Raw genomic sequence first — 22962 nt, forward strand, 5'->3', positions numbered from 1 at the left:
GGCAGACACAATAAAACACATGCTGAACTGGTCTAGTGTGTGTGTGTGTGTGTGTGTGAGGTCGATTATTAATAACTGCGAGAGCCATTTCTGACAATTAAGCAGCTGTTTATGTGTTCACACTTTTTCAGTCATTGATATTCAAGAACGCTTACATTAAGGTAACTCTGAAAACGCACACACACACACACACACACACTCACACACACACACACACACATGGAAATCTGACGTATGCAAATTCATATTTGGATTTTGCATATATAAAATGTCATATATAATCAATATATATTTGAAAACATTGCAAACATTGTCACTTATATCTTTTTCCAATCAATATTTACATATATGAACAGATTTATATATACCCCCGGGAAATTCTGACCTAAAATTACTTTCATTTAACCAGCAGTTTTTTTTAATGTTTGTTTTTTACTAGAAATGACACACTGGCTTCTCCCTAAAGATAATATGATGTACAAGAGGCATCGTTGTGAAAAAAATATATATATATTATCAGCTTTTATTTACAATTCAACAAAAAGTTGTCCAAAATTATTCATATACTTCTCAATAATCAATAGAAAAGCCTTTATTGGCTATTACAGCTTGCTATAATTGCTGACCAGCTTTGTGCATGGCTCCTCTGGTATTTTTTTGCCTATTCATCATTAGCAACTCTTTCATGTTGAAGTGTTTACTTGCCATCACCCTGATCTCTAGCTCATGCCACAGATTCTCAATAGGGTTTAAGTCAGGACTCTGGCTAGGCCACTGCAAAATGTTAATGTTTTTGTCTGCTAACATTTCTTCAGCACTTTTGCTGTGTGTTTTGGCTCGTTGTCGTGCTGAACAGTCCACTGGTGCAAGTTTCTTTGCAGACTGCCTGATGTTGATCATTTTGATGCATTGCTCCCTTTTCATTACGTCGTGTGAAGTTATTTTCTTGTTTACAGATGAAAAAAAGTCAAAAATAAGTCAGATTTTGCTTAAAAGAAGCTAAATAATCTGCCAATGGGGTAAAAACAACCTTGTTCTTGTTTTCACTTTAGAATACCGTAAGTTTACTTATCCCATTGGCAGATTATTGTGCTTGTTTTAAGCAAAAACTGACTTATTTCTAAAAACAAGACAATAATAATAATAAATATATAATAATAATGTCTAGAAAATGCTTCTTGGTTTAAGAATTTGTAGATATTTAGACTAGAAAAAGACAAAAACTCTAAGTAAGAAAAGCATTGTGCGGTGTAGTCCACATTTCAGCCTCGCCAGATTAAACATCCCCAATCCAGGATCCCAGCGTGTGCAGAACATCCACGTCTCATCAGGTAATTATCATCTGCTTGAGAGTATCTGCTGACAGACTGCAACACGCCGCTCTTCAAACAACACTCGCCTGGTGCTGGAGCCGTCCACCATGTGCTGTGATGATTAGCCATCGTAATTAACACACCACACACACTGTACACTTACAGTGAACAATCGAAAAGGAAGCCAATACTCACACATTTGCATGGTTTTGATGGCTGTCTCTCTCACTCTCTCAGGCCCTACTTACAATGCACAAAAAAGGTTCTTGCTGAGACTTTTTTGTCTTGTTTTTAGTGTAAATATCTAAATATTCTTAAATCAATAAGCATATCAGCCAGTGAGAGCTGCCAGTCACAGACTATAAGGGTAATACTGAGATCGATTCACCTTTTCTCCACTTTTAAATACAGCTTTCTGTATAAATTAAATGCATGCATTATTCTGCATAACTTATTTTGGACACTTGATTCAGCCATTCAGACACGTGATCAGCCGTGGACAAAAAAGAAGGAAAAAATTATATACATTAAATGACTGAAACCCCTCCCTAAATTAATGATAGCCCCTCCCTACAGGACTGATAGCTCCACCCTAAAGTATTGATAGCCCCATTCTAAAGTACTGAAAACTCCACCCAAAAGTACTGACAGCTCTGTCCTAAAGTACTGATAGCTTCACCCTAAAGCATTGATAGCTCCGCCCTAAAGTACTGATAGCTCCGACCCTAAAGTACTGATAGCCCCTTTCTAATGTACTGAAAACTCCACCCAAAAGTACTGACAGCTCTGTCTTAAAGTACTGATAGCTTCACCCTAAAGCATTGATAGCTCCGCCCTAAAGTACTGATAGCTCCGCCCTAAAGTACTGATAGCTCCGCCCTAAAGTACTGATAGCCCCTTTCTAAAGTACTGAAAACTCCACCCAAAAGTACTGACAGCTCTGTCCTAAAGTACTGATAGCTTCACCCTAAAGCATTGATAGCTCTGCCCTAAAGCACTGATAACCCCTCCCTAAACGACCAATAATCCCTCCCTAAAGGCCTGATAGCTCCGCCCTAAATGATTTATAGCCCCTCCTTAAATGACTAAAAGTCATACCTGCCAACACTCTTGTTTTTCCCAGGAGTCTCCTGTATTTCAGACCCATCTCCCACCACCCTCCCGTTTTGTTATTTCTCCCTGAAAACTCCACCCCCACCTGGTCCTCAGCTTTTCGGTACAGTCTGTAACACCCCCCGGTCACCAACTTTGGTATAGTCTCCGTACTGTTACTAACACCACCCCCCAACCCCAACCCGGGGCTTCATCTCATCTCACCCCCAAAGCAAAGGTCCCACAGTCAGCATTTGATCCTTTATTGGACGCCGAAGACTTCAAAGAGCAAAATGACCCAGCTGTTTTGGTGTCAGAGCAGCGATCCTGATGAAACACGCAGCTCTCTGTCAGCAGATCACAGGCTTCAGTCAACAGAAGAGACCCGACCAGGATGAAGGCCAGCCGTCATTGCTTAGAGCTTTTGTCTGGATTCTAGTCCAAATATCTAAAAACTCAAGAAGCTTTATTAAATATTGTCTTATTTTTAGAAATAATGTCAAATATAAATGACTTTTTCATTACAACAACTGAGCTAAATAATCTGCTAATGGAGGAAGATAAATAATCTTATTTCAAAGCAAATACAAGATTAATTTGCTTCCCCCATTGGTGGATTATTTAGCTTGTTTTAAGCAAAAACTCACATCATTGTTTCTGAAAACAAGACTATATTCTTTGCTTGTCTAAAACGCGTCTTGATTTAAGAATTGTTTGATATTTGGACTAGAAACAAGACAAAAACTTTAAGCATGTACTTTTTTTGTGTTTGTGATTCTTCTGTTGAACACAAAAGAAGATGTTTTGAAGAATGCTGGTTGTTAGCATCCATTATCTTCCATAGTAAGAAAAGCAAATACTATGGAAGTCAATGGTTACAGGCTTCCAACATTTTTCAAAATATCTTCATTTGAGTTCAACAGAAGAAAGAAGCTAATAAAAGATTGAAAACAAGTAAAGGTTGAGTACATAATGTTTGTGAATGACAGTATTTAACTGTAATATGAACTGTAGTTTACTGTAAGACAGTATGTTACTGTATCTTAAAGTTGCATTGTGAACATTACTGTATATTTGAAAGCATTACAATACTGTAAATACATACAGCGGGGAAAATAAGTACTAAACATGACACCATTTGTCTCAGAAAACACATCTCTAAAGAATCTGGTGACTTGACATTTTCACCGGATGTTGGAAACAACCAGAGAAATCCTTACATGCAAAGAAAACAAATCTAATTAGTTTACAAATGAAGTTATGTATGATAAAATCAAATGACGCAGGGAAAAAGTACTGAACGCATGAAGGGAGGTGTAGTTCATCAGTGAACGCCCAGACAGCAGCTGAAATCTCTCAGTAGTTCTTCAGCACTCCTCTGCCTTTCCTCAGTGTAAATGAACATCAGCTGCTTCAGTCCAACATCTACATTAGCAGGAGGATGAAGATGAAACCAGGGTGGACATTTCAGCAGGACAATGATCCAAAACACAGCCAAGGAGACTCTCAGATGCTTTCAGAGAAAGAAAACCAAGCTGTAGAATGGCCCAGCCAATCACCTGAACCGAATCCAATAGAGAATACTAAATAAAGCTCAGATTTGATAGACGAGACCCACAGAACAATCAGGATTTTGACACTCTGTTGAAGTCTGTGAGGAACTCACCCCTGAGCAATGCATGAGGCTTCATTCTCCATATGAGAGGCATCTTTAAGCTGCCAGCACCAAAACAGACTCTCATATAAAGTATTAAAGACATTTCAGTAGTTTCTCCTTGTTTCACTCCATTCTCATTACACATAACTCATTTTTCTTTGCTTTCTTTTGTTTTTATGTTTGTATTGTTTGGGTTTTTACCAAAATCTGCTTCAATTCCACGTCAACAGCTCCTTCAGAAACATTATTCCCAGGACAAAACATGACATGTTCAAGACTTATTTCCCCCGCTGTATATCAGCAATATACATGGTGCTAAATAGTGTTTTTGCTGTAATTGATGTACAGTAAGTTACTAGTGAACTGCTCCAGCTAGTGTAAATGATGGCAGGATCGTCATGTTTGGGTGAACTATCTCTTTAATGCTCTGGCAAGTAATTTGACTTGTTTCTAGCCTACATCTTCTTAAATCAAGTCAATTTCTGGTGACTGCGCTTTCATGCCGTTTACACGCTTACTGCGCGTCTGCCAGTCAGTCATTCCTCTCCATCCAAAGTTTAGTCAATAATAATCCCGCAGGAGTGTAATTATGGGCTGTAGTGAGTTGAGGAGGACGGGACGGATCTCCGTGACATGATTCAGACAGACAGTGAGCGGCCTGGCAGTGACCTGTGTCCTGTTTTCCATTTGATTGAATCCACATGCTGGCTTTACTATATTATGCATAGTGTTCGTCCTCTGTGACATCAGTAACAGTTAGCGAGAGCATTTCTGCACTGGTGAAATGCCTGTGGTCTCAACGCAACAATGCTTTTCCTACTTAGAGATTTCGTTTTTAGTCCAAATATCTTACAATTCTTGTACAGACAGCCAGAAAACAACAAAATGGAGCACGTTTTAGTTTAAAACAAGCAAAATAATCAGCTAAATCAGTCTAAAAGTGAAAACGGTATTATTTTGCTCACCCAATTCAATTCAATTCCATCCACCTTCATTTGTATAGCGCGTATACTCTCAGAAATAAAGGTACGCGCGCTGCACTGGGGTGGTACCTTCTGGAAAGGTACACATTTGTACTTGAAGGGTTGATATTGGTACCTCAAAAGTACATATTAGCACCTTAAAATTTTGTAAGGAACACTTTTGTACTTTTTAGATACTAATTTGTACCATTGAGGTAATAATATGGACCTTTTCAAAAGGTACCACCCTTGTGACAGCTTACGTACCTTTATTTCTGATAGTGTACAATGTGGATTGTGTCAAAGCAGCTTCACATAGAAGATCATAGTGAATGTAAACAGTGTCAGTTCAGTTTAGTGTTTAAGTTCAGTTCAGTTTAGCTCAGTTCAGTGTAGTTTAATAATCACTACTGAGAGTCCAAACACTGAAGAGCAAATCCATCGATGCGCAGCTCTATAGATCCCGAACCATGCAAGATAGTGGAGACAGCGGAGAGGAACAAACTTCACCAATTGACTAAAGTGAAGAATTAGAGAGAAACCATTAGCATTATTCAATCATCCTTTGGCTTGGTCCCTTATTTATCAAGGGTCGCCACAGCGGAATGAACCGCCAACTATTCCAGCATATGTTTTACCCAGTTGATGCCTGTCCAACCGCAACCCAGTACTGGGAAACACCCATACACACTCATTCACACACAAACACTCATACACTACGGCCAATTTAATTAATCAGTTCCCCTATAGCGCATGTGTTTGGACTGTGGGGGAAACCGGAGGACCCAGAGGAAACGCCAACACAGGGAGAACATGCAAACTCCACACAGAAACACCAACTGGGACTCGAACCAGCGACTTTCTTGCTGTGGATGTGCAGTGCTACACTGAGCCACCGTGCCGCCCTATTAGCAGACCATTTAGCTTATTTATAATTTTTTTTTAAACAGAAAATCTCTTAAATTTGACATTATTTCTGAAAACAAAACACCCTTTTCTGCTTGTCCAGAACATGCTTCTTGATTTATGATTTTGTTTTTAATATTTGGACTGGAAACAATATTTTTTGTAGTGCAAATAAAGGGTCAATGAAGATTTTAATTTAATGCATCCATTCTGAAAGTTACTTTCAATTACTTATTTTTAAAAAGCAGTGTGGACAATATTGACCCTGGCAAAAAGTGGTGTGGAAAAGAAAACAACCCGTCCCACCTGCAAATTACACCTCTGCACTGCAATAAATGCTTTTCTTACTTATTTCTGTGTCTTGTTTCCAGTCCAAATTTCTTAAACCAAGAAGCATTTTCTAGACAAGCAGAAAATACACCAAAAAATAAGTGAGTTTTCTTTTAACCAAGCTAAATAATCTGCCGATGTAGCTAAAATAATCTTATTTAAAAGCGATAATGAGATTAATTTACATACACACTCCCAAAAACAAAATCTGCCACTGGGGCGCTACATTTACAAAAGGTACATTTTTGTTCCTAACAGGTCCTTAAAGGTACATATTAATACCTAAAAAGCAGAAATCTGTACCTCACAGTATCTTAAAAGTACAAAAGTGTACCCTAAAGGTACTAATGTCCACCACACAGAAGTCTACCTTTGAAAAAATACCACCACAGTGACAGATTTTGTACCTTTATTTCATCGGCAGAAAAACAACTCTATTAAATTTGACATTATTTCTGAAAACAAGACTACTTTTATTTATCAAGAAAATGTTTGGATTTAGATATTAGCACTAGAAACCATACAAACATCGTTAATAATTAATAAAAAATAGTTAGAAAAGCAAGATTTGGAGTGTAGTTAGAGAAATAATGAAGACTGCATCCATTCTGAAAGTTTTGTTTAAATACAAAATAAAAATATATAACTTTCAGGATGGATGCATTAAAACCAAATCTTCATTATCCCTTTAACTACACTACAAAACATGCTTTTCTAACTATTTTTCATTAATTATTGATGATTTGAATGAACAAATGTGGTGTGGACAATATTGACCCTGACAAAAAATGCTGTGGTAGATCCAACCCGTCCCAAAATGCACCTCTGTGATGCAAAAGCTACTTTTCTGACTTCTTTAGTCTTGTTCAAAATAAAAAATCAGGAATTAAGGAGCATTTTCTAGACAAGCAAAACATCTTGTGTTTGTTTTCAGAATAAAAGAGTTAAAATTAGGTGAGTTTTCCATTAAAACAAGAGAAATAATCTGCCATTGGGGAAAGCAAAATAGTCTAGTTTTAATTCTGACTTAATTTTGATCTGAAAACAACACGATGTTTTGTACTTGTCTAGAAAAGCTTCTTGATTTTAGAACTTTTAGATATTTGGACTAGAAATTAGAGTAAGAAAAGCATTTTTGCAGAAAGCAGACCTAAAACTCGTCATTCTCCACTGGAAGAAGTGATGAATTCTGCCCTCCTGAAAGCTGCGAGATATATATCGACAGAGAATTAAACTCGGTGCTGCTGTTAGAGCTGGAGTCGTGATGTAATGCATAAACAAATCATATTTCTGTCAAATACAAATCAGGCACAATATAAACGACACATTTGGTCAAAACCCACTGCCAAAGAGGAAATCTTGAAGGAAATCCTAAACTTGTTGATTTATCCAGGGGAAATCTGCACCTTTTCATCTCTGCCAGGGGGAGTATCTTAACTTTTAAACCAATTTACACACACGTCACTTAGCATCTGCTAGCGCACGGTTTAGCACAAACAAACCAGCGCAAATATCTGTTGTCAAGCAGAGCCTCCACTGCAAAAACTAATGCTTTTCTTACCTTTAGTAATTTCAGATATCTAAAAGTTATTTTTATAGACAAGAAAAACATAGACTTTTATTACTCTCAGACATTATCTTAACACACACTCACCGGCCACTTTATTAGGTACACCTGTCCAACTGCTCGTTAACACACAATTCTAATCAGCCAATCACATGGCAGCAGCTCACTGCATTTAGGCATGTAGACATGGTCAAGACGATCTGCTGCAGGTCAAAGCGAGCATCAGAATGGGGAAGAAAGGGGATTTAAGTGACTTTGAACGTGGCATGTTTGTTGGTGCCAGACGGGCTGCTCTGACTATTTCAGAAACTGCTGATCTACTGGGATTTTCACGCACAACCATCTCTAGGGTTTACAGAGAATGGTCCGACAAAGAGGAAATATCCAGTGAGCGGCAGTTCTGTGGGCGCAAATGCCTTGTTGATGCCAGAGGTCAGAGGAGAATGGCCAGACTGGTTCCAGCTGATAGAAAGGCAACAGTAACTCAAATAAGCACTCGTTACAACCGAGGTCTGCAGAAGAGCATCTCTGAACACACAACACGTCCAACCTTGAGGCGGATGGGCTACAGCAGCAGAAGACCACACCGGGTGCCGCTCCTGTCAGCTAAGAACAGGAAACTGAGGCTACAATTCACACAGGCTCACCAAAACTGGACAATAGAAGATTGGAGAAACGTTGCCTGGTCTGATGAGTCTCCATTTCTGCTGCCACATTCGGATGCTCGGCTCACAATTTGGCCTCAACACTATGAAAGCATGGACCCATCCTGCCTTGTATCAGCGGTTCAGGCTGGTGGTGGTGGTGTAATGGTGTGGGGGAGATTTTCTTTGGGTTCATTAGTACCAATTGAGCATGGTGTCAACGCCACAGCCTACCTGAGTATTGTTGCTGACCATGTCCATCCCTTTATGAGCACAGTGTCTCCATCTTCTGATGGCTACTTCCAGCAGGATAACGCACCATGTCATAAAGCGCCAATCATCTCAGACTGGTTTCTTGAACATGACAATGAGTTCACTGTACTCAAATGGCCTCCACAGTCACCAGAGCTCAATCCAATAGAGAACCTTTAGGATGTGGTTGGCATCATGGATGTGCAGCCGACAAATCTGCAGCAACTGTGTGATGCTATCATGTCAATATGGAGCAAAATCTCTGAGGAATATTTCCAGTACTTTCTAGTATCTCTGCCATGAAGGATTAAAGCAGCTCTGAAGGCAAAAAGAGGGTCCAACCCATTACTAGTTAGGTGTACCTAATAAAGTGGCCAGTGAGTGTATTTTCTATAAAACAAGCACAATAATCAGCCGATACGGTAAGCACAATAATCTTGTTTTCGCTTTGAAATTAGAATATTTCTCTTACCCCATTGGCAGACTATTCAGCTTCATTATTTTTTGTCAAGAAAAGGCTTTTTGATTTAAAAACCATAGATAATTAAACTAGAAACAAGACAAAAACTCAAAGTAACAAGAGCATTCATCCTCCAGCGTAACTAAAAACAAATGTCTGCGCTGCCTCCTCAAAGACCGCTCATGAAATTACACACCGAGCGCTACAAGGTGCAAATAGCAGTCATAAAGCGAGCCGAGACGCTACCTGGGAGAGAAATAACATCTGCGCTCCCGCTCTCAGGGAAATGGGCAGATCCTGAACAACTCTAATCACAGGAGCGGATATGAGCAGAGATGCACCTGACTGACGCTGGGCCTATTTCCATCAGACAGAGGCTGGGACTTGCCTTTCTGCTTTTAGAAGCTGAAACCGAATCCTCCGAGCTGCTGGACGAGTTTATATGACGCTGTTTACTATTTGCGAAGGGTTTTTTAAGTCCTCTTACATCATCTGACTGTTGCACATTCAGAGTCTGCTGACACTTTACACTTTGACACAGTGTTCATACACTCTCATAATAATAATATTAAGTTATCCCCACAAAATCTGAAGAATCGAGACCAATGACGTCATATTTATATATGCTGTAAGTGACTGGTTCGAGTCTTGGCTGGGTCAGTTTCTGTGTGGAGTTTGCATGTTCTCCCCGTGTTTCCTCCGGGTGCTCCGGTTTCCCCCACAGTCCAAACACATGCACTATAGGCCGTAGTGTATAAGTGTGTGTGTGTGAGAATGAGTGTGTATGGGTGTTTCCCAGTACTGGGTTGCAGCTGGAAGGGCATCCGCTGCGTAAAACATATGCTGGAATAGTTGGCGGTTCATTCCACTGTGCCGACCTCTGAAACCTCCAAGCCGAAGGAAAACGAATAAATGGAATTGCATCACTGGCCAATCAGAATCAAGTATTCTCAATAGCAGTGTAATAAGCTTGTATATTGACAATATCCTCCTGCCAACAAGTTAGTGGTTCATGGCGCCTCTTTCTGCTCTGTTTTCACAGCTCAACCAGGCTATGCTCCATTTCTGTTCATTAAAAATAAATAAATAAATAAATAAATACGTTGGTCTTTAAGTGTGTCAGAGCCACGTTCAGTGCTTGTGGAGAGAAACATGGAGCTGTTTTATTAGGGATAACAATTATATATGTTGGATGAGAGATCTGAAGAGTTGCTGGGGGTTGATTTTAAAGCCTAATGATGAACAATAAGTCACAAGGATTATGGGAAATTTGCTGAAAACCTGTGAAGCAGCCTGGAAAAAAGTCAAGTCATGGAGATTGAGTACTTGTCAATGGATTTAATTATGAGTAAACTAAAGCAGTCCTGTTTAACACGACCAACAACAAACGTTTAGTTCAGTCAGTCAGTGTGCTTTTCTCTCTAAAGCTTTAAAGTCAGCACAGAGAAGCACTCACATTTAACTCCACCACACGACAGCGGGAATGTAGGAAAGGCTTTCAGAAACTGTTCAGCATGTAGTGGTGATTCTACAGTTGCTATGGTAACACAACTATAGTAATTAATCAGTTGTGGTGATTCTAAAGTTGCTATGGTAACACGGCTATAGTAATTAATCGGTTGTGGTGATTATACTGTTGCTATGGCAACACAGCTATAATAATTCATCAGTTGTGGTGATTCTACAGTTGCTATGGTAACACATCTTTAGTAATTAATCAGTTTTGGTGATTCTACAGTTGCTATGGTAACATGGCTATAGTAATTAATCAGTTTTGGTGATTCAACAGTTGCTATGGTAACACGACTACAGTAATTAATCAGTTTTGGTGATTCTACAGTTGCTATGGTAACATGACTACAGTAATTAATCAGTTTTGGTGATTCTACAGTTGCTATGGTAACATGACTATAGTAATTAATCAGTTGTGGTGATTCTACAGTTGCTATGGCAACACAACTATAGTAATTAATCAGTTGTGGTGATTCTACAGTTGCTATGGTAACACGAATATAGTAATTTATCAGTTGTGGTGATTCTACAGTTGCTATGGTAACACGACTATAGTAATTAATCAGTTGTGGTGATTCTACAGTTGCTATGGTAACATGACCATAGTCATTAATCAGTTGTAGTGATTCTACAGTTGCTATGGTAACACAACTATAATAATTAGTCAGTTGTGGTGATTGTAACGTTGCTATGGTAACAGCAACTATAGTAATTAATAAATTGTGGTGATTCTACAGTTACTATGGTAACACGACTATAGTAATTAATTAGTTGTGGTGATGCTACAGTTGCTATGGCAACACAACTATAATAATTAGTCAGTTGTGGTGATTGTATGGTTGCTATGGTAACAACAAGTATAGTAATTAATCAGTTGTGGTGATTCTACAGTTGCTTCAGTAACACGACTATAGTAATTAATCAGTTGTGGTGATCCTACAGTTGCTATGGTAACACAAAAACTATAGTAATATAAACAAATGATCCAATACAGTAGTTTTCTACAACTATAGGTTCGATTATATACTTCAATAAACCAGTTTACTGTAGTATATTACAGTATTTATTACAGTTCATCACTTGAGATAATAATACAGTATGCTGCAGTGTTCACTAAAGATTGTAAAAACTATACTATTTACTATAGTATGGGTCAACATGTATGTGCTATAAAGGACTATAGTAGTTTTACATGTGGGCTGAGTGTCCAAATACAGATTCATGACTTGATTTATGGCTGACATCACTCATAATTAGGCTGTTATTGTGGTCTGGCAGCACTTCTGAAAGTCTTTGAGTGTAGAGTTTTCATGGCACGACATTCACGTCAACCCAGCCTGACGTTTACAATGACCCAGCTAATTGACAACCCATGTGTCAGCCCTAAAGTCAGCTTTTGACCCTGTGCCACCACTGCACTCCAGACCATGCTTTATAGACGCATTCAAAAGGTTTTGTCTAGTTTCTAGTGCAAATATCTAAAGTTCTTAAATCAAGGAGCATTTTCTGGACAAGTAAAACATATTGTCTTGTGTTCTCAAGACAGGGTGACATGGTGGCACAGTGGTTAACACTGTCACCTCACAGCAAGAAGGTCGCTGGTTCGAGTCCCGGCATGTTATTAGTTTAATTGCTTGTTATCTGGGAATAACATGCATTGGAATTGCATCGGACGGCATGATGGCTAAGTGGTTATCATTGGAGCCTTACAGCAAGAAGGTTGTTGGTTCGAGTCCCAGCTGGGCTAGTGGTCATTTCTGTGTGGAGTTTGCATGTTCTCCCTGTGTTGGTGTGGGTTTCCTTCGGGTGCTCCGGTTTCCCCCACAGTCCAAACACATGCGCTATAGGGGAACTGATGGACTAAATTGGCTGTAGTGTATGAGTGTGTGTGTGAATGAGTGTGTATGGGTGTTTCCCAGTACTGGGTTGTGGCTGAAAGGGCATCTGCAGTGTAAAACATATGCTGGAATAGTTGGCGGTTCATTCCTCAGTGGAGATCCCTAATAAATAAGGGACTAAGCTGAAGGAAATTGAATGAATGGATTGTCAAGACAAAAAGTCAAAGTAAGTTCCACAAGTCTGTTGTGTTACGCTAATCAAAATGAAATTCAAGTTATATTTAGGAGCAAAGCATCAACTGGGGTCATAAATCACAAGTCTGATTTTAATTTATTGCAAGCAAAACTTAAAAATCTCCATCCCAACTTCATAAATGAACCTCACTCCTCAAAAACACACAAGCAGAAAAGATATGAGCATCAGCTCAGCCACAAATAAAGCTGCAAACATCCAATATTGGACATCCTCATGAGCCTATACTGCCAACATTACTTTAGAGAGCTCCAGAAACAGCACATAATTAAGTAATGTGTGTATTCATGTAGTGCATTTATCGTGTATGATCATACACCCAAAGCGCTTCACAGTCATTGGGGGGGGAGGGACTGATGTGACTGCAGCCACAGGACAACGCCGCCATTCACTCACCACACACCAGCTATAAGTGGGGTGGAGAAACAGTGATAGAGCCAATTCAGTGGATGGGGATGATTGGGGGGGGGGGCCATGATGGGTAAGGATATTTGGCCAGGACACCAGGGTTACACCCCCACTCTTTACCAGAATTGTCATGAGATTATTAATAACCACTGAGAGTTAACATCTCATCTGAAAGACGGCGCTCACTGACAGTATAGTGTCCCCTTCACTTTACTGGGGCATTAGGACTCACAGACCACAGGTTGAGCGCCCCCTGCTGGCCAACAGCAACCTAGTTTTCCCATATGGTCTCCCATTCAGGTACTGACCAGGCTCAGCCCTGCTTAGCTTCAGTGAGTAACCGGTAAGATGAACTAAAGAGAGAAAATGCAGAATGCAGATCCTGCCCAATAGAAAGATGCATCAATCGCTGCAATGTTAAAGGGTCATTTCACACAAGAATTAAAATGTACTCTCCATTCACAGCAGCCAAACCATGTTGAGTTTCTTCCTTCTGTTCAACACTAAAGAAGATATTTTGACGAATGTTGGAAACAGGTAACCATTGACTTCCATTGGATTTATTTTTCCTACTATGGAAGTCAATGGCTGGCCTTGACAATAAAATATCTTCTTTAGTGTTAAACAGAGTAAATAAGTAAAGAATTAAACAGAATGAAGGTTTGGAGGCACTTGAGGGAGAGTGAATAGAGAGTAACATTTATTTTTGGGTGACCTGTCTCTTTAAGAGGATGTGTTTGTTTGCACTGAGTTTGGATTCTCCTAATGTGGATTTGGTTAATAAAAGGAAGGCTTGTTCTCTAGTAAAACCTCTCTTGATCCAAACTGGTCTGGGTTATTGAGTCAGTGGGTTAAGAGGATCTGAATGCTGGGCTTTTGATGGGACGGGGCTCTTCATGTCATGAGAACTGCAGACCAAATAACAAAAGCCCTCTGGAGGCACAGCGAACACTAATATGAAGATAAATTATTCAGACTTACTTTCAGAATGCATTTATGAACCAAGTTGTTGTTTTTTTACTTTGTTATATGAACAAACAACAACAATAATAATAATAATAATAATAATAATATATTTAACAAAATAAATAAATAAATAAAAAAGAATAATAATTTAAAAATATATATATATTTGTACATAAATTACAATTTATTTATTTATTTATTTTTATTTTTATTAAAATAATGATAATTTTAGACAAAAATTACAATTTATTTACTTAACATTTTCACAAAAGTTGCAATTTATTTATTTTATTTAATTTACTTGTTTATTTATTTATTAAAATAATGATAATTTTTACATAAACTATTATTTATGTATTTAATATTTTTACAAAAAATTTATGAAATAAATAAATTATTTACATGAATTACCATTTTTTATGTATTAATTTAATATTTGTTCATAAATTACAATTTATTTAAAATTACTGTTTATATATTTATGAAAATATTTCTATAATAAAATAATTATAAACTCTGTACATAAATTACCATTTATTTGTATATTTATTCATTTAAAATTTATACATTAAGTATTAAAATAATTAATTATTAAAATAATATTATTGTACATAAATTACAACTTAATTATTTAATATTTTTACATAAATTACAATTTATTTATTTATTTATTTATTTATTTTTGTACATAAATAAATGACCATTTATTTTTTTAAATAAAATAATATTTTTATACATAAATTACAATTAATTAATAATGTTTTTATTTATTTATTTGTTTGTTTATTTATTTAAGATTTTTACATAAATTACAATTTATTTATTAATTTATTTATTTATTTGTTTGTTTGTTTGTTTATTTATTAATTAATTTATTAATTTATTTTTGTACATAAATAAATGCCCATTTATTTTTTAAATAAAATTATATTTTTGTACATAAATTACAATTAATTAATTAATGTTTTTTATTTATTTATTTATTTATTTATTTGTTTATTTATTTAATATTTGTACATAAATTACTGTGTATATATTTATTAAAATAATAATAAGTTTTGTTCATAATTTGATGGGACGGGGCTCTTCATGTCAGGGTAAAGTCATGAGAACTGCAGCCCAAAAACATAAACTCCCTCTGGATGCCCAGCGGACATTAATCCATGGGGAAAACATACAGAGGGGATGTGGAGGAGAGCGACTGATGAATGCTGCAGTTTTTACTATAGTAATAATTCAGTGTATTGGCGATGACACAGTTATTATCGCTCTGCAGTTCATGCCAAAAATGCTTGAGGTTGTGGGTCTTCTTCTCTCGGAGGAGAAAATAAATTCTTTCTGGTCTATTTTCATCACCATCATTATCCACTATTTGAACACAATCCTATAAATCTGCTGGGGTTAGTAGTATCTCCACATTTCAGAGGGAATAGGAATAAGAAGCCTAAAAGATTGTATGCAGAGATAAGCTATACAGACTTATTTTGCAAGGCTTTGAAGAATCCAATTCTAAGCAATTATTTTGTTGTTGCTCTGTTATGTGGATGATGAAAACCGAGATATATGAAAACAATACTGCAGCGAATGAAGACTTCCAGCAGTATAAGCATCATGAGCACCTGCTTGCACAGCGAGTGTGCTTACATAATATAAAATTATATTTATGTCAGTCAATAATAATTATTATTATTATTATTTTTATTGCACATAAGTTACTGATTTATGTGGTAATTTGTTTATTTAATAATAATAATAGCCTAATAATAATAACAATATTTTTGCACATAAATGTCCATTTTTATTTGCTAATTTGTTCATTTAATAATAATAATAATAATTACAATAATAATAATAATAATAATAAAAAATAGCCATTTATTAATTTATTTATTTAATATATTTATGATAGCACCAAAATAATAATAATAATAATAATAATAATAATAATTTTTGCACATAAATTACTATTTTTATTTGCTAATTTGTTTATTTAATAATAATAAAAAATAAAAATAATAATAATAATAAAATTACCATGTATTTATTTATTTAACACATTTATGATAATACAAATAACAAAAAAGATAATAATGATAATAATACCATGTATTTATTTAATTTATTATTTATTTATTTATTTAATACATTTTTGATAAAAAATAATAAAATTATTACCATGTATTTACTTATTTAATTATAAATTACATTTATGGTAATAATAACAACAACAATAATAATAATAATAATAATAATAACAACAATAATAATAATAATAGTAATAACAATAATAATAATAATAACAACAACAACAACAACAACAACAACAACAACAACATCAACAACAATAATAATAATAACAATAATAATAATAATAATAATAATAATAATAATAATTAAAAATAAATAAATAATAATAATAGTAATAATAATAATAATAAAATTACCATGTATTTATTTATTGTATTATTTATTTAATACATTTATGATAAAAAAAATTATTACCATGTATTTACTCATTTAATTATTAAGTACATTTATGGTAATAATAACAACAACAACAACAACGACAACAACAATAATAATAATAATAATAATAATAATAATAATAATAATAATAATAATAATAATGATAATAATAATAATAATAATAATAATAATAATAATAATAATAATAATAATAACAGTAATAATAATAATAATAATAATAATAATAATGATAATAATGATAATATTAATAATAATAATAATAATAATAATGATAATAATGATAATAATAATAATAATAATAATAATAATAACAATAATAATAATGACAATAATAATAATAATGATAATAATATTAATAATAATAATAATAATAATAATAATAATAATAATAATAATAATAATAATAATAATAATAATAAACTGTTTTAAAAAGAATCTTTTATCCACAGCTTGTTTTTGTTCAGTTTCACAGCTTTTCCAAAACATTTTAAACACTAGTAAGTGCCCTCACTCACTCACCATCCCTGCGCATGTGGACAGAGCCACAGAGGAGTGTTCCTGCATCCTCAGCTCCCCCTGATAGAAACACATCGTCTCTCCATCCAGCGTCTGCAGGCTCCGGGTCCCGTTCCTGCCCAGCGTCTGCACACTGAACCCGTCCGCGATCAAGCCCCAGGACGGCCGCAGGTCCAGCTGGAAGTCCCGTCCCAATCCCTGCAGTCTGAAGTGCACAGTGGAGGCGTCTGTGGAGCGTTTACTGCGCTGCTGATGAGACACGGCGTGGGAGATATACCGGCCCTCAGGATCCACCTCATACGGGGACACCAGCTCATATTCTGACAGAGACACACTCAGGGTTAATACTGGCAAATATGACGATATACCGTAGGTACGGAAAGTATTCAGACCCCCTTAAATTTTTCATTCTATGCTATATTGCAGTCATTTGCTAAATCATTTAAGCTCATTGTTTTCCTCAATGTCCACACAGCAGCCCATGCTTGCAGATTTATTAAAAAGGAAAAGCTGAAATATCACATGGTCATAAGTATTCAGACCCTTTGTTGTGACACTCATATATTTACCTAAGGTGCTGTCCATTTCTTCTGATCATCCTTGAGATGGTTCAACACCTTCATTTGAGTCCAGCTGTGTCTGATTATATTGATTGGACTTGATTAGGAAAGCCACACCGCTGTCTTTATAAGACCTTACAGCTCACAATGTCAGAGCAAATGAGAATCGTGAGGTCAAAGGAACTGCCTGAAGAGCTCAGAGACAGAATTGTGGCATGGCACAGATCTGGCCAAGGTTACAAAACATTTCTGCTGCACTCAAGCTCCCTAAGAGCATAGTGGCCTCCATAATCCTTGAATAGAAGATATTTGGGATGACCAGAACCCTTCGCAGAGTGAAGAGCTATCAAAGGAGAAGAGCCTAGGTAAAGAAGAACCCAAAGATCACTGTGGCTGAGCTCCAGAGATGGGAGAAAGTTGTAGAAAGTCAACCATCACAGCAGCTCCATCCACCAGTTGGAGCTTTATGGCAGAATGGCCTGATGAAAGCCTCTCCTCAGAGCAAGACAAACCTAAAAAACACCTGAAGGACTTCAAGATGGTGACAAATAAGATTCTCTGCTCTGATGAGACTAAGGTAGAACTGTTTAGCCTTGATTCTAAGCAGTATGTGTGGAGAAAAGCAGGCACTTGTCTAATACAGTCCCAATAGTTAAGCATGGTGGAGGCAGCATCATGCTGTGGGGTGTTTCTCAGCTGCAGGGACAGGACGACTGGTTGCAGTCGAGGGAAAGATGAATGTGTCCAAGTACAGGGATATCCTAGAGGAAAACCTTCTCCAGAGTGCTCAGGACCGCAAACTGGGTCGAGGGTTTACCTTCCAGCAAGACAATGACCTTAAGCACACAGCTAAAATAACGAAGGAGTGGTTTCACAACAACTACATGACTGCTATTGAATGGCCCAGCCAGAACCCTGACTTAAACCCAATTAAGCATGTCTAAAGAGAGCTACAAATGGCTGTCCAGCAACATTCACCATCCAACCTGACAGAACTGGAGAAGATCTGCAAGGAGTAATGGTAGAGGATCTCCAAATCCAGGGGTGAAGAACTCGTTGCATCTTTCCTAAAAAGGCTCACGGCTGTATTAGGGTGTACTCACACTAGGCACAGTTGCCTTGAACTGCACCGAAGCACGCTTGTCCTCCCTCCCTTCTCCCCTTCAGCCTGCACTCACACAGCATTTTACCTTCGGAACCTGAGCGCGCCTACATCATCGATGATGCTCAGTTCAGTTTAACAGAAGAGAAGCGCTCTCGCTCAGCGCAGTGGACATTGCTTTAGTTATAGCGGTTTAGTCGTTTGGGATGCAGTCACACACAGACAAATCTTTTGCTGAACAAATCCAGCACTTCTGACGCTCATAAATGTACATGAAAGTCCTCGTGCTGCAGGTTATGGGAGGTTTGCTGAAGGTGCAGCTGACATGCAGCGAGGGGTTTGCATCTTTAATAAACTATGACAGCTCGCGTTCATTAAACAGTAAGAATGATTAATACATCCATATGAAACAGTCCCTTAAAAGTCCTGCACTGCAAGCGTACCACACCAAAGCCCAACTGAACTACGCTCTGGCACACCTCTTCCAACCAGGCCAGGGCCGGCCAACTAAACCACGCCTGGGCCTGATTCAGAGCACTCACACTTGTCAAACGAACTGGGAAACGTGCCTGGAAACGATTCAGATGGCATAGTGTGAGCATAGTGATCAAAAGGGGGCTTCTACTAATTACTGAGCAAAGGGTCTGAATACTGAGCACCATGTGATATTTGAGTTTTTCTCTTTTAATAAATCTGCAAAATGATCAACAATTCTGTGTTCTTCTGTCAGTATGGGGTGCTGTGTGGACATTAATGAGGAAAACAATGATATAACATATCTATCTATATGGATATAATGCAATATAACAAAGAGTGAAACATGTAAAGGGGTCTGAATACTTTCCGTATCCACTTTCTCTTTTAGCAGAAATGACACACAGGCTTCTCCCAAAAGAGAAGAAGGCGATGAACACCAGGCATCATTGAGGAAAACTAATTTATCGGCTTTTATTCACATTTGTACAAAAACTGAGTCGGAATATTTCAAAGCAAAAAACTGATTATTTTCTTTTCTTTAGTCTTTTATTTTACAGTAAATGCTCTTAATTTTGACCTTTTGAAGACAAGACAATATTTTTTGCTTGTCTAGTAAATGCTTTTTGATTTAAAGAGCACCTATTTTACCCCTTATTTAAGATTTAAGATAAGTCTTATGTGTCTCCAGAATGTGTCAGTAAGTTTCAGCTCAAACACACATCAGATTATTTATTAGAGCGTTCAGAATATTGGATTTTCTGCTCTGGACACCATGTAGCTGTTTTTGTGGCCTTTAATGCTAGCTCTACCTGCCCACCATTCCCACGTGCCTTTCAGAGTGTGCCTCAATCTCCGGCTGCTTCAGATAAACAGCACAGCGACAGACGTGAAGGAAGCAGATCTCAGTGAGAAATACTACAGTAAGAACTTTCCCTATGAGTATTTGATGTATATGTTGTGGAGTTAATTCAAGCCTTTCTGCAACGATGAATCACACACAATGTCGTTACAAAGTTCACGCACACACAAACACACACACACAGCGGGGACACACACAGCGCACGCTTTTATCTTTGCACTGTTTTTGGACGGCTAATGTGCCTTGATACAAGTCAATATCCACTGCTGCATGGACATCCGTTATGTTAACGTACAAAGTAAACCTGGTTTAACGTCCGCAAGCATCTTCTTTTAGAATTGTACTGACACACGGCTGTGGTGATGAATTACAGTGATTGTGTGTGGTTTATTTATAAACTAATCTCGATAGGATCACGTGCTTATGATCAACACGGCTGGCTCCTCATTAGCTCTGTAATCTGCCCTATTAGAAGATTACGGAGACATTATAAATAACCAAAGTTTCCCCCTCTTCCACCTCTACTTCCCACCCTTTTTTCCGATAGGGTGACACAGTGGCCCAGTGGCTAGCACTGTTGCCTCACAGCAAGAACACCGCTGGTCCAACCTCCTATCGGGCCGGTTGACGTTTCTGTGCGGAGTTTTTATGATCTCCCCATATTCGCATGGCTTTACCCCGGGTTCCCCGGTTTCCTCCCACCGTCCAAAAACACACACCATAGCCAATCGACTAAACCAAATTATCACCGAAAACAACACTAGTTTACACTTCTCACACGGCGACAAGCAGGGGAGTTCCCGAGACCTACCTGAGCTCGAACTCCCCTCTCGCCCTTCTAACGGGAGGGAGCCCCGGGCTCGAGGATATTACGAGCTCAGGGCTCTCTCCTGGGACAGAATGCCAATTACGCTTTATTGATAATAAGCTAAGTGTGAACTCTTGAAACTGTATTTATTACAAGCATGCCGTTTTAGAAACATTTTAAACGTTGTGAAACTCATTCTCGATCATATTTGATGATGATTGATGATCACAGAGCGCTGAACAGATCTTTTAATCCCAGTCGCACGTCCTTTCTTGTTAATATGATTATAAGCATTACTATGGAAACATGTTAATATGCGGCTGTCAATCAATTCGGTGGGTGGGGTAACCGCACTCCTACGTCACGTTGCGGTGAGCGTCAAACTGGGAGGGATTTGGATCCTATTTTAACGTCAGGAAATTTAAAGGTGCAGTACTGGATGTAAGCTTGACACCCAGTGGTTGAACTAGGTATTGCACTCCTAGATCAAAACAAACGCAACATCAAAACTGGCAATGATCAGCTCAGGTACAGCTCATGTGCTTTATTCAGTGTTAAATGCTAATAATGTGAGTGTGAACGCCATTTTACATGACGTTTATTCCCATATCCTGAAAGCAGCAGCAGATAGCTCACCTCAGATCTGGACAATAAAGTACACCGATTGAGATTGAACTTTAGAACTAAACACATATCAGTGATTCCGCATCTACATTTAATAATGTTAAAGAGGGTTAATATGTATTAATTAGATTATAAACCATTGTGCTGGAATGCAGTGAGTGCACTATTCTGTGCTTCTGAACATTTCTGTTGTGTTTCGTCTACAGCCAAATTGCTCATCACTGCATATCTTGTCACGAAGAGTGTTTGTAGGACACGGGGTTACAATAAGACCTGCTCACCTAATGTTTACTCTCGTAATATTATATTATTTACTAATTAATAACCTCATGTGGAACTCTGAATCTGCTTCTCATTTCGGAGTCTGCTACTGTCCACCAGAGGTCACATTTCAGTCACAGACACATGCTTTCAGAGCCTTTCTGAATGAATGAAATACGCTGTTTTCCACCATCTGGCAACCCGGGGTGCTAATATAATTGGCTGAACTGGCATTGGGCGGGTTAAAATGACCAAAACAAAGACAGCCGCTCCAGCACGTTACGCACATGTTCACAGCAGAATATCTGACTTCAGTATTGTGTTTCAGATAAACAGGAATGTTCACTGAGCATGTTTCTAAATATCTGCACACATATTATGCTGTTTTTATGCTTTAGAAGAGTCAAAAACTTTTAAAAACACTATACTACACACACTTCTGTCCAAACAGCTTACAGAAGATGATTTTCATCACAGGTGCCCTTTAAGAGTGTGTCGATCTGTGGACTAGAAACAGGACAGTAATGACAGCATGTTATGCAGTGATGAATATGAGTGTGACGTCCAGATGCTGCTGATGAGCTGAAGGTCAGACGGTGTGTTTTAATGTTGTGTGATTCTGACCTCTGCACACACACACACGCACACACTCCTCTCATCCTCACGGTGGTCTGGTGGCCCGAGTTATAAATGCTTTTACAGACACCAGCAGACAGATTTATGATCTCTGAGCGCATGGTGAGACACACACTGATGACACACACACACTTCACGCTCCCGTGTGTTATGGACATACACTCACACACACACATACATACAGGCACACACACTCACACACATCCATACACACATACATATAGACATATACATACACGCACATACACACACACACACACACACACACACACACACACACGCATGCATGCATACACTTGCATATACAGACTTACACACATACATACACAAACACACACTCGCACACAGAGACACAGAGATACACACACATTTGCACACAAAGACACACACACACAGACACGGACTAACACATTTGCACACAAACACAGAAATACACACATGCACACACACACATATATTACACAAACACACT

General features: G+C 37.6%; 1 protein-coding gene across 1 annotated transcript in view; it reads right to left on the reverse strand.

Moving 5' to 3' along the window:
* LOC130243941 (A disintegrin and metalloproteinase with thrombospondin motifs 16) overlaps nt 1-22962 on the reverse strand; it is an 85737-nt gene that overhangs the window by 59311 nt on the left and 3464 nt on the right. The window contains exon 3 of the mRNA XM_056476254.1: nt 17167-17483. Coding sequence (XP_056332229.1) covers nt 17167-17483 — 317 coding nt within the window. The remainder of the gene's footprint in view (nt 1-17166; nt 17484-22962) is intronic.

Source organism: Danio aesculapii, chromosome 16, assembly GCF_903798145.1.
Source record: "Danio aesculapii chromosome 16, fDanAes4.1, whole genome shotgun sequence".
Classification (NCBI taxonomy): domain Eukaryota; kingdom Metazoa; phylum Chordata; class Actinopteri; order Cypriniformes; family Danionidae; genus Danio; species Danio aesculapii.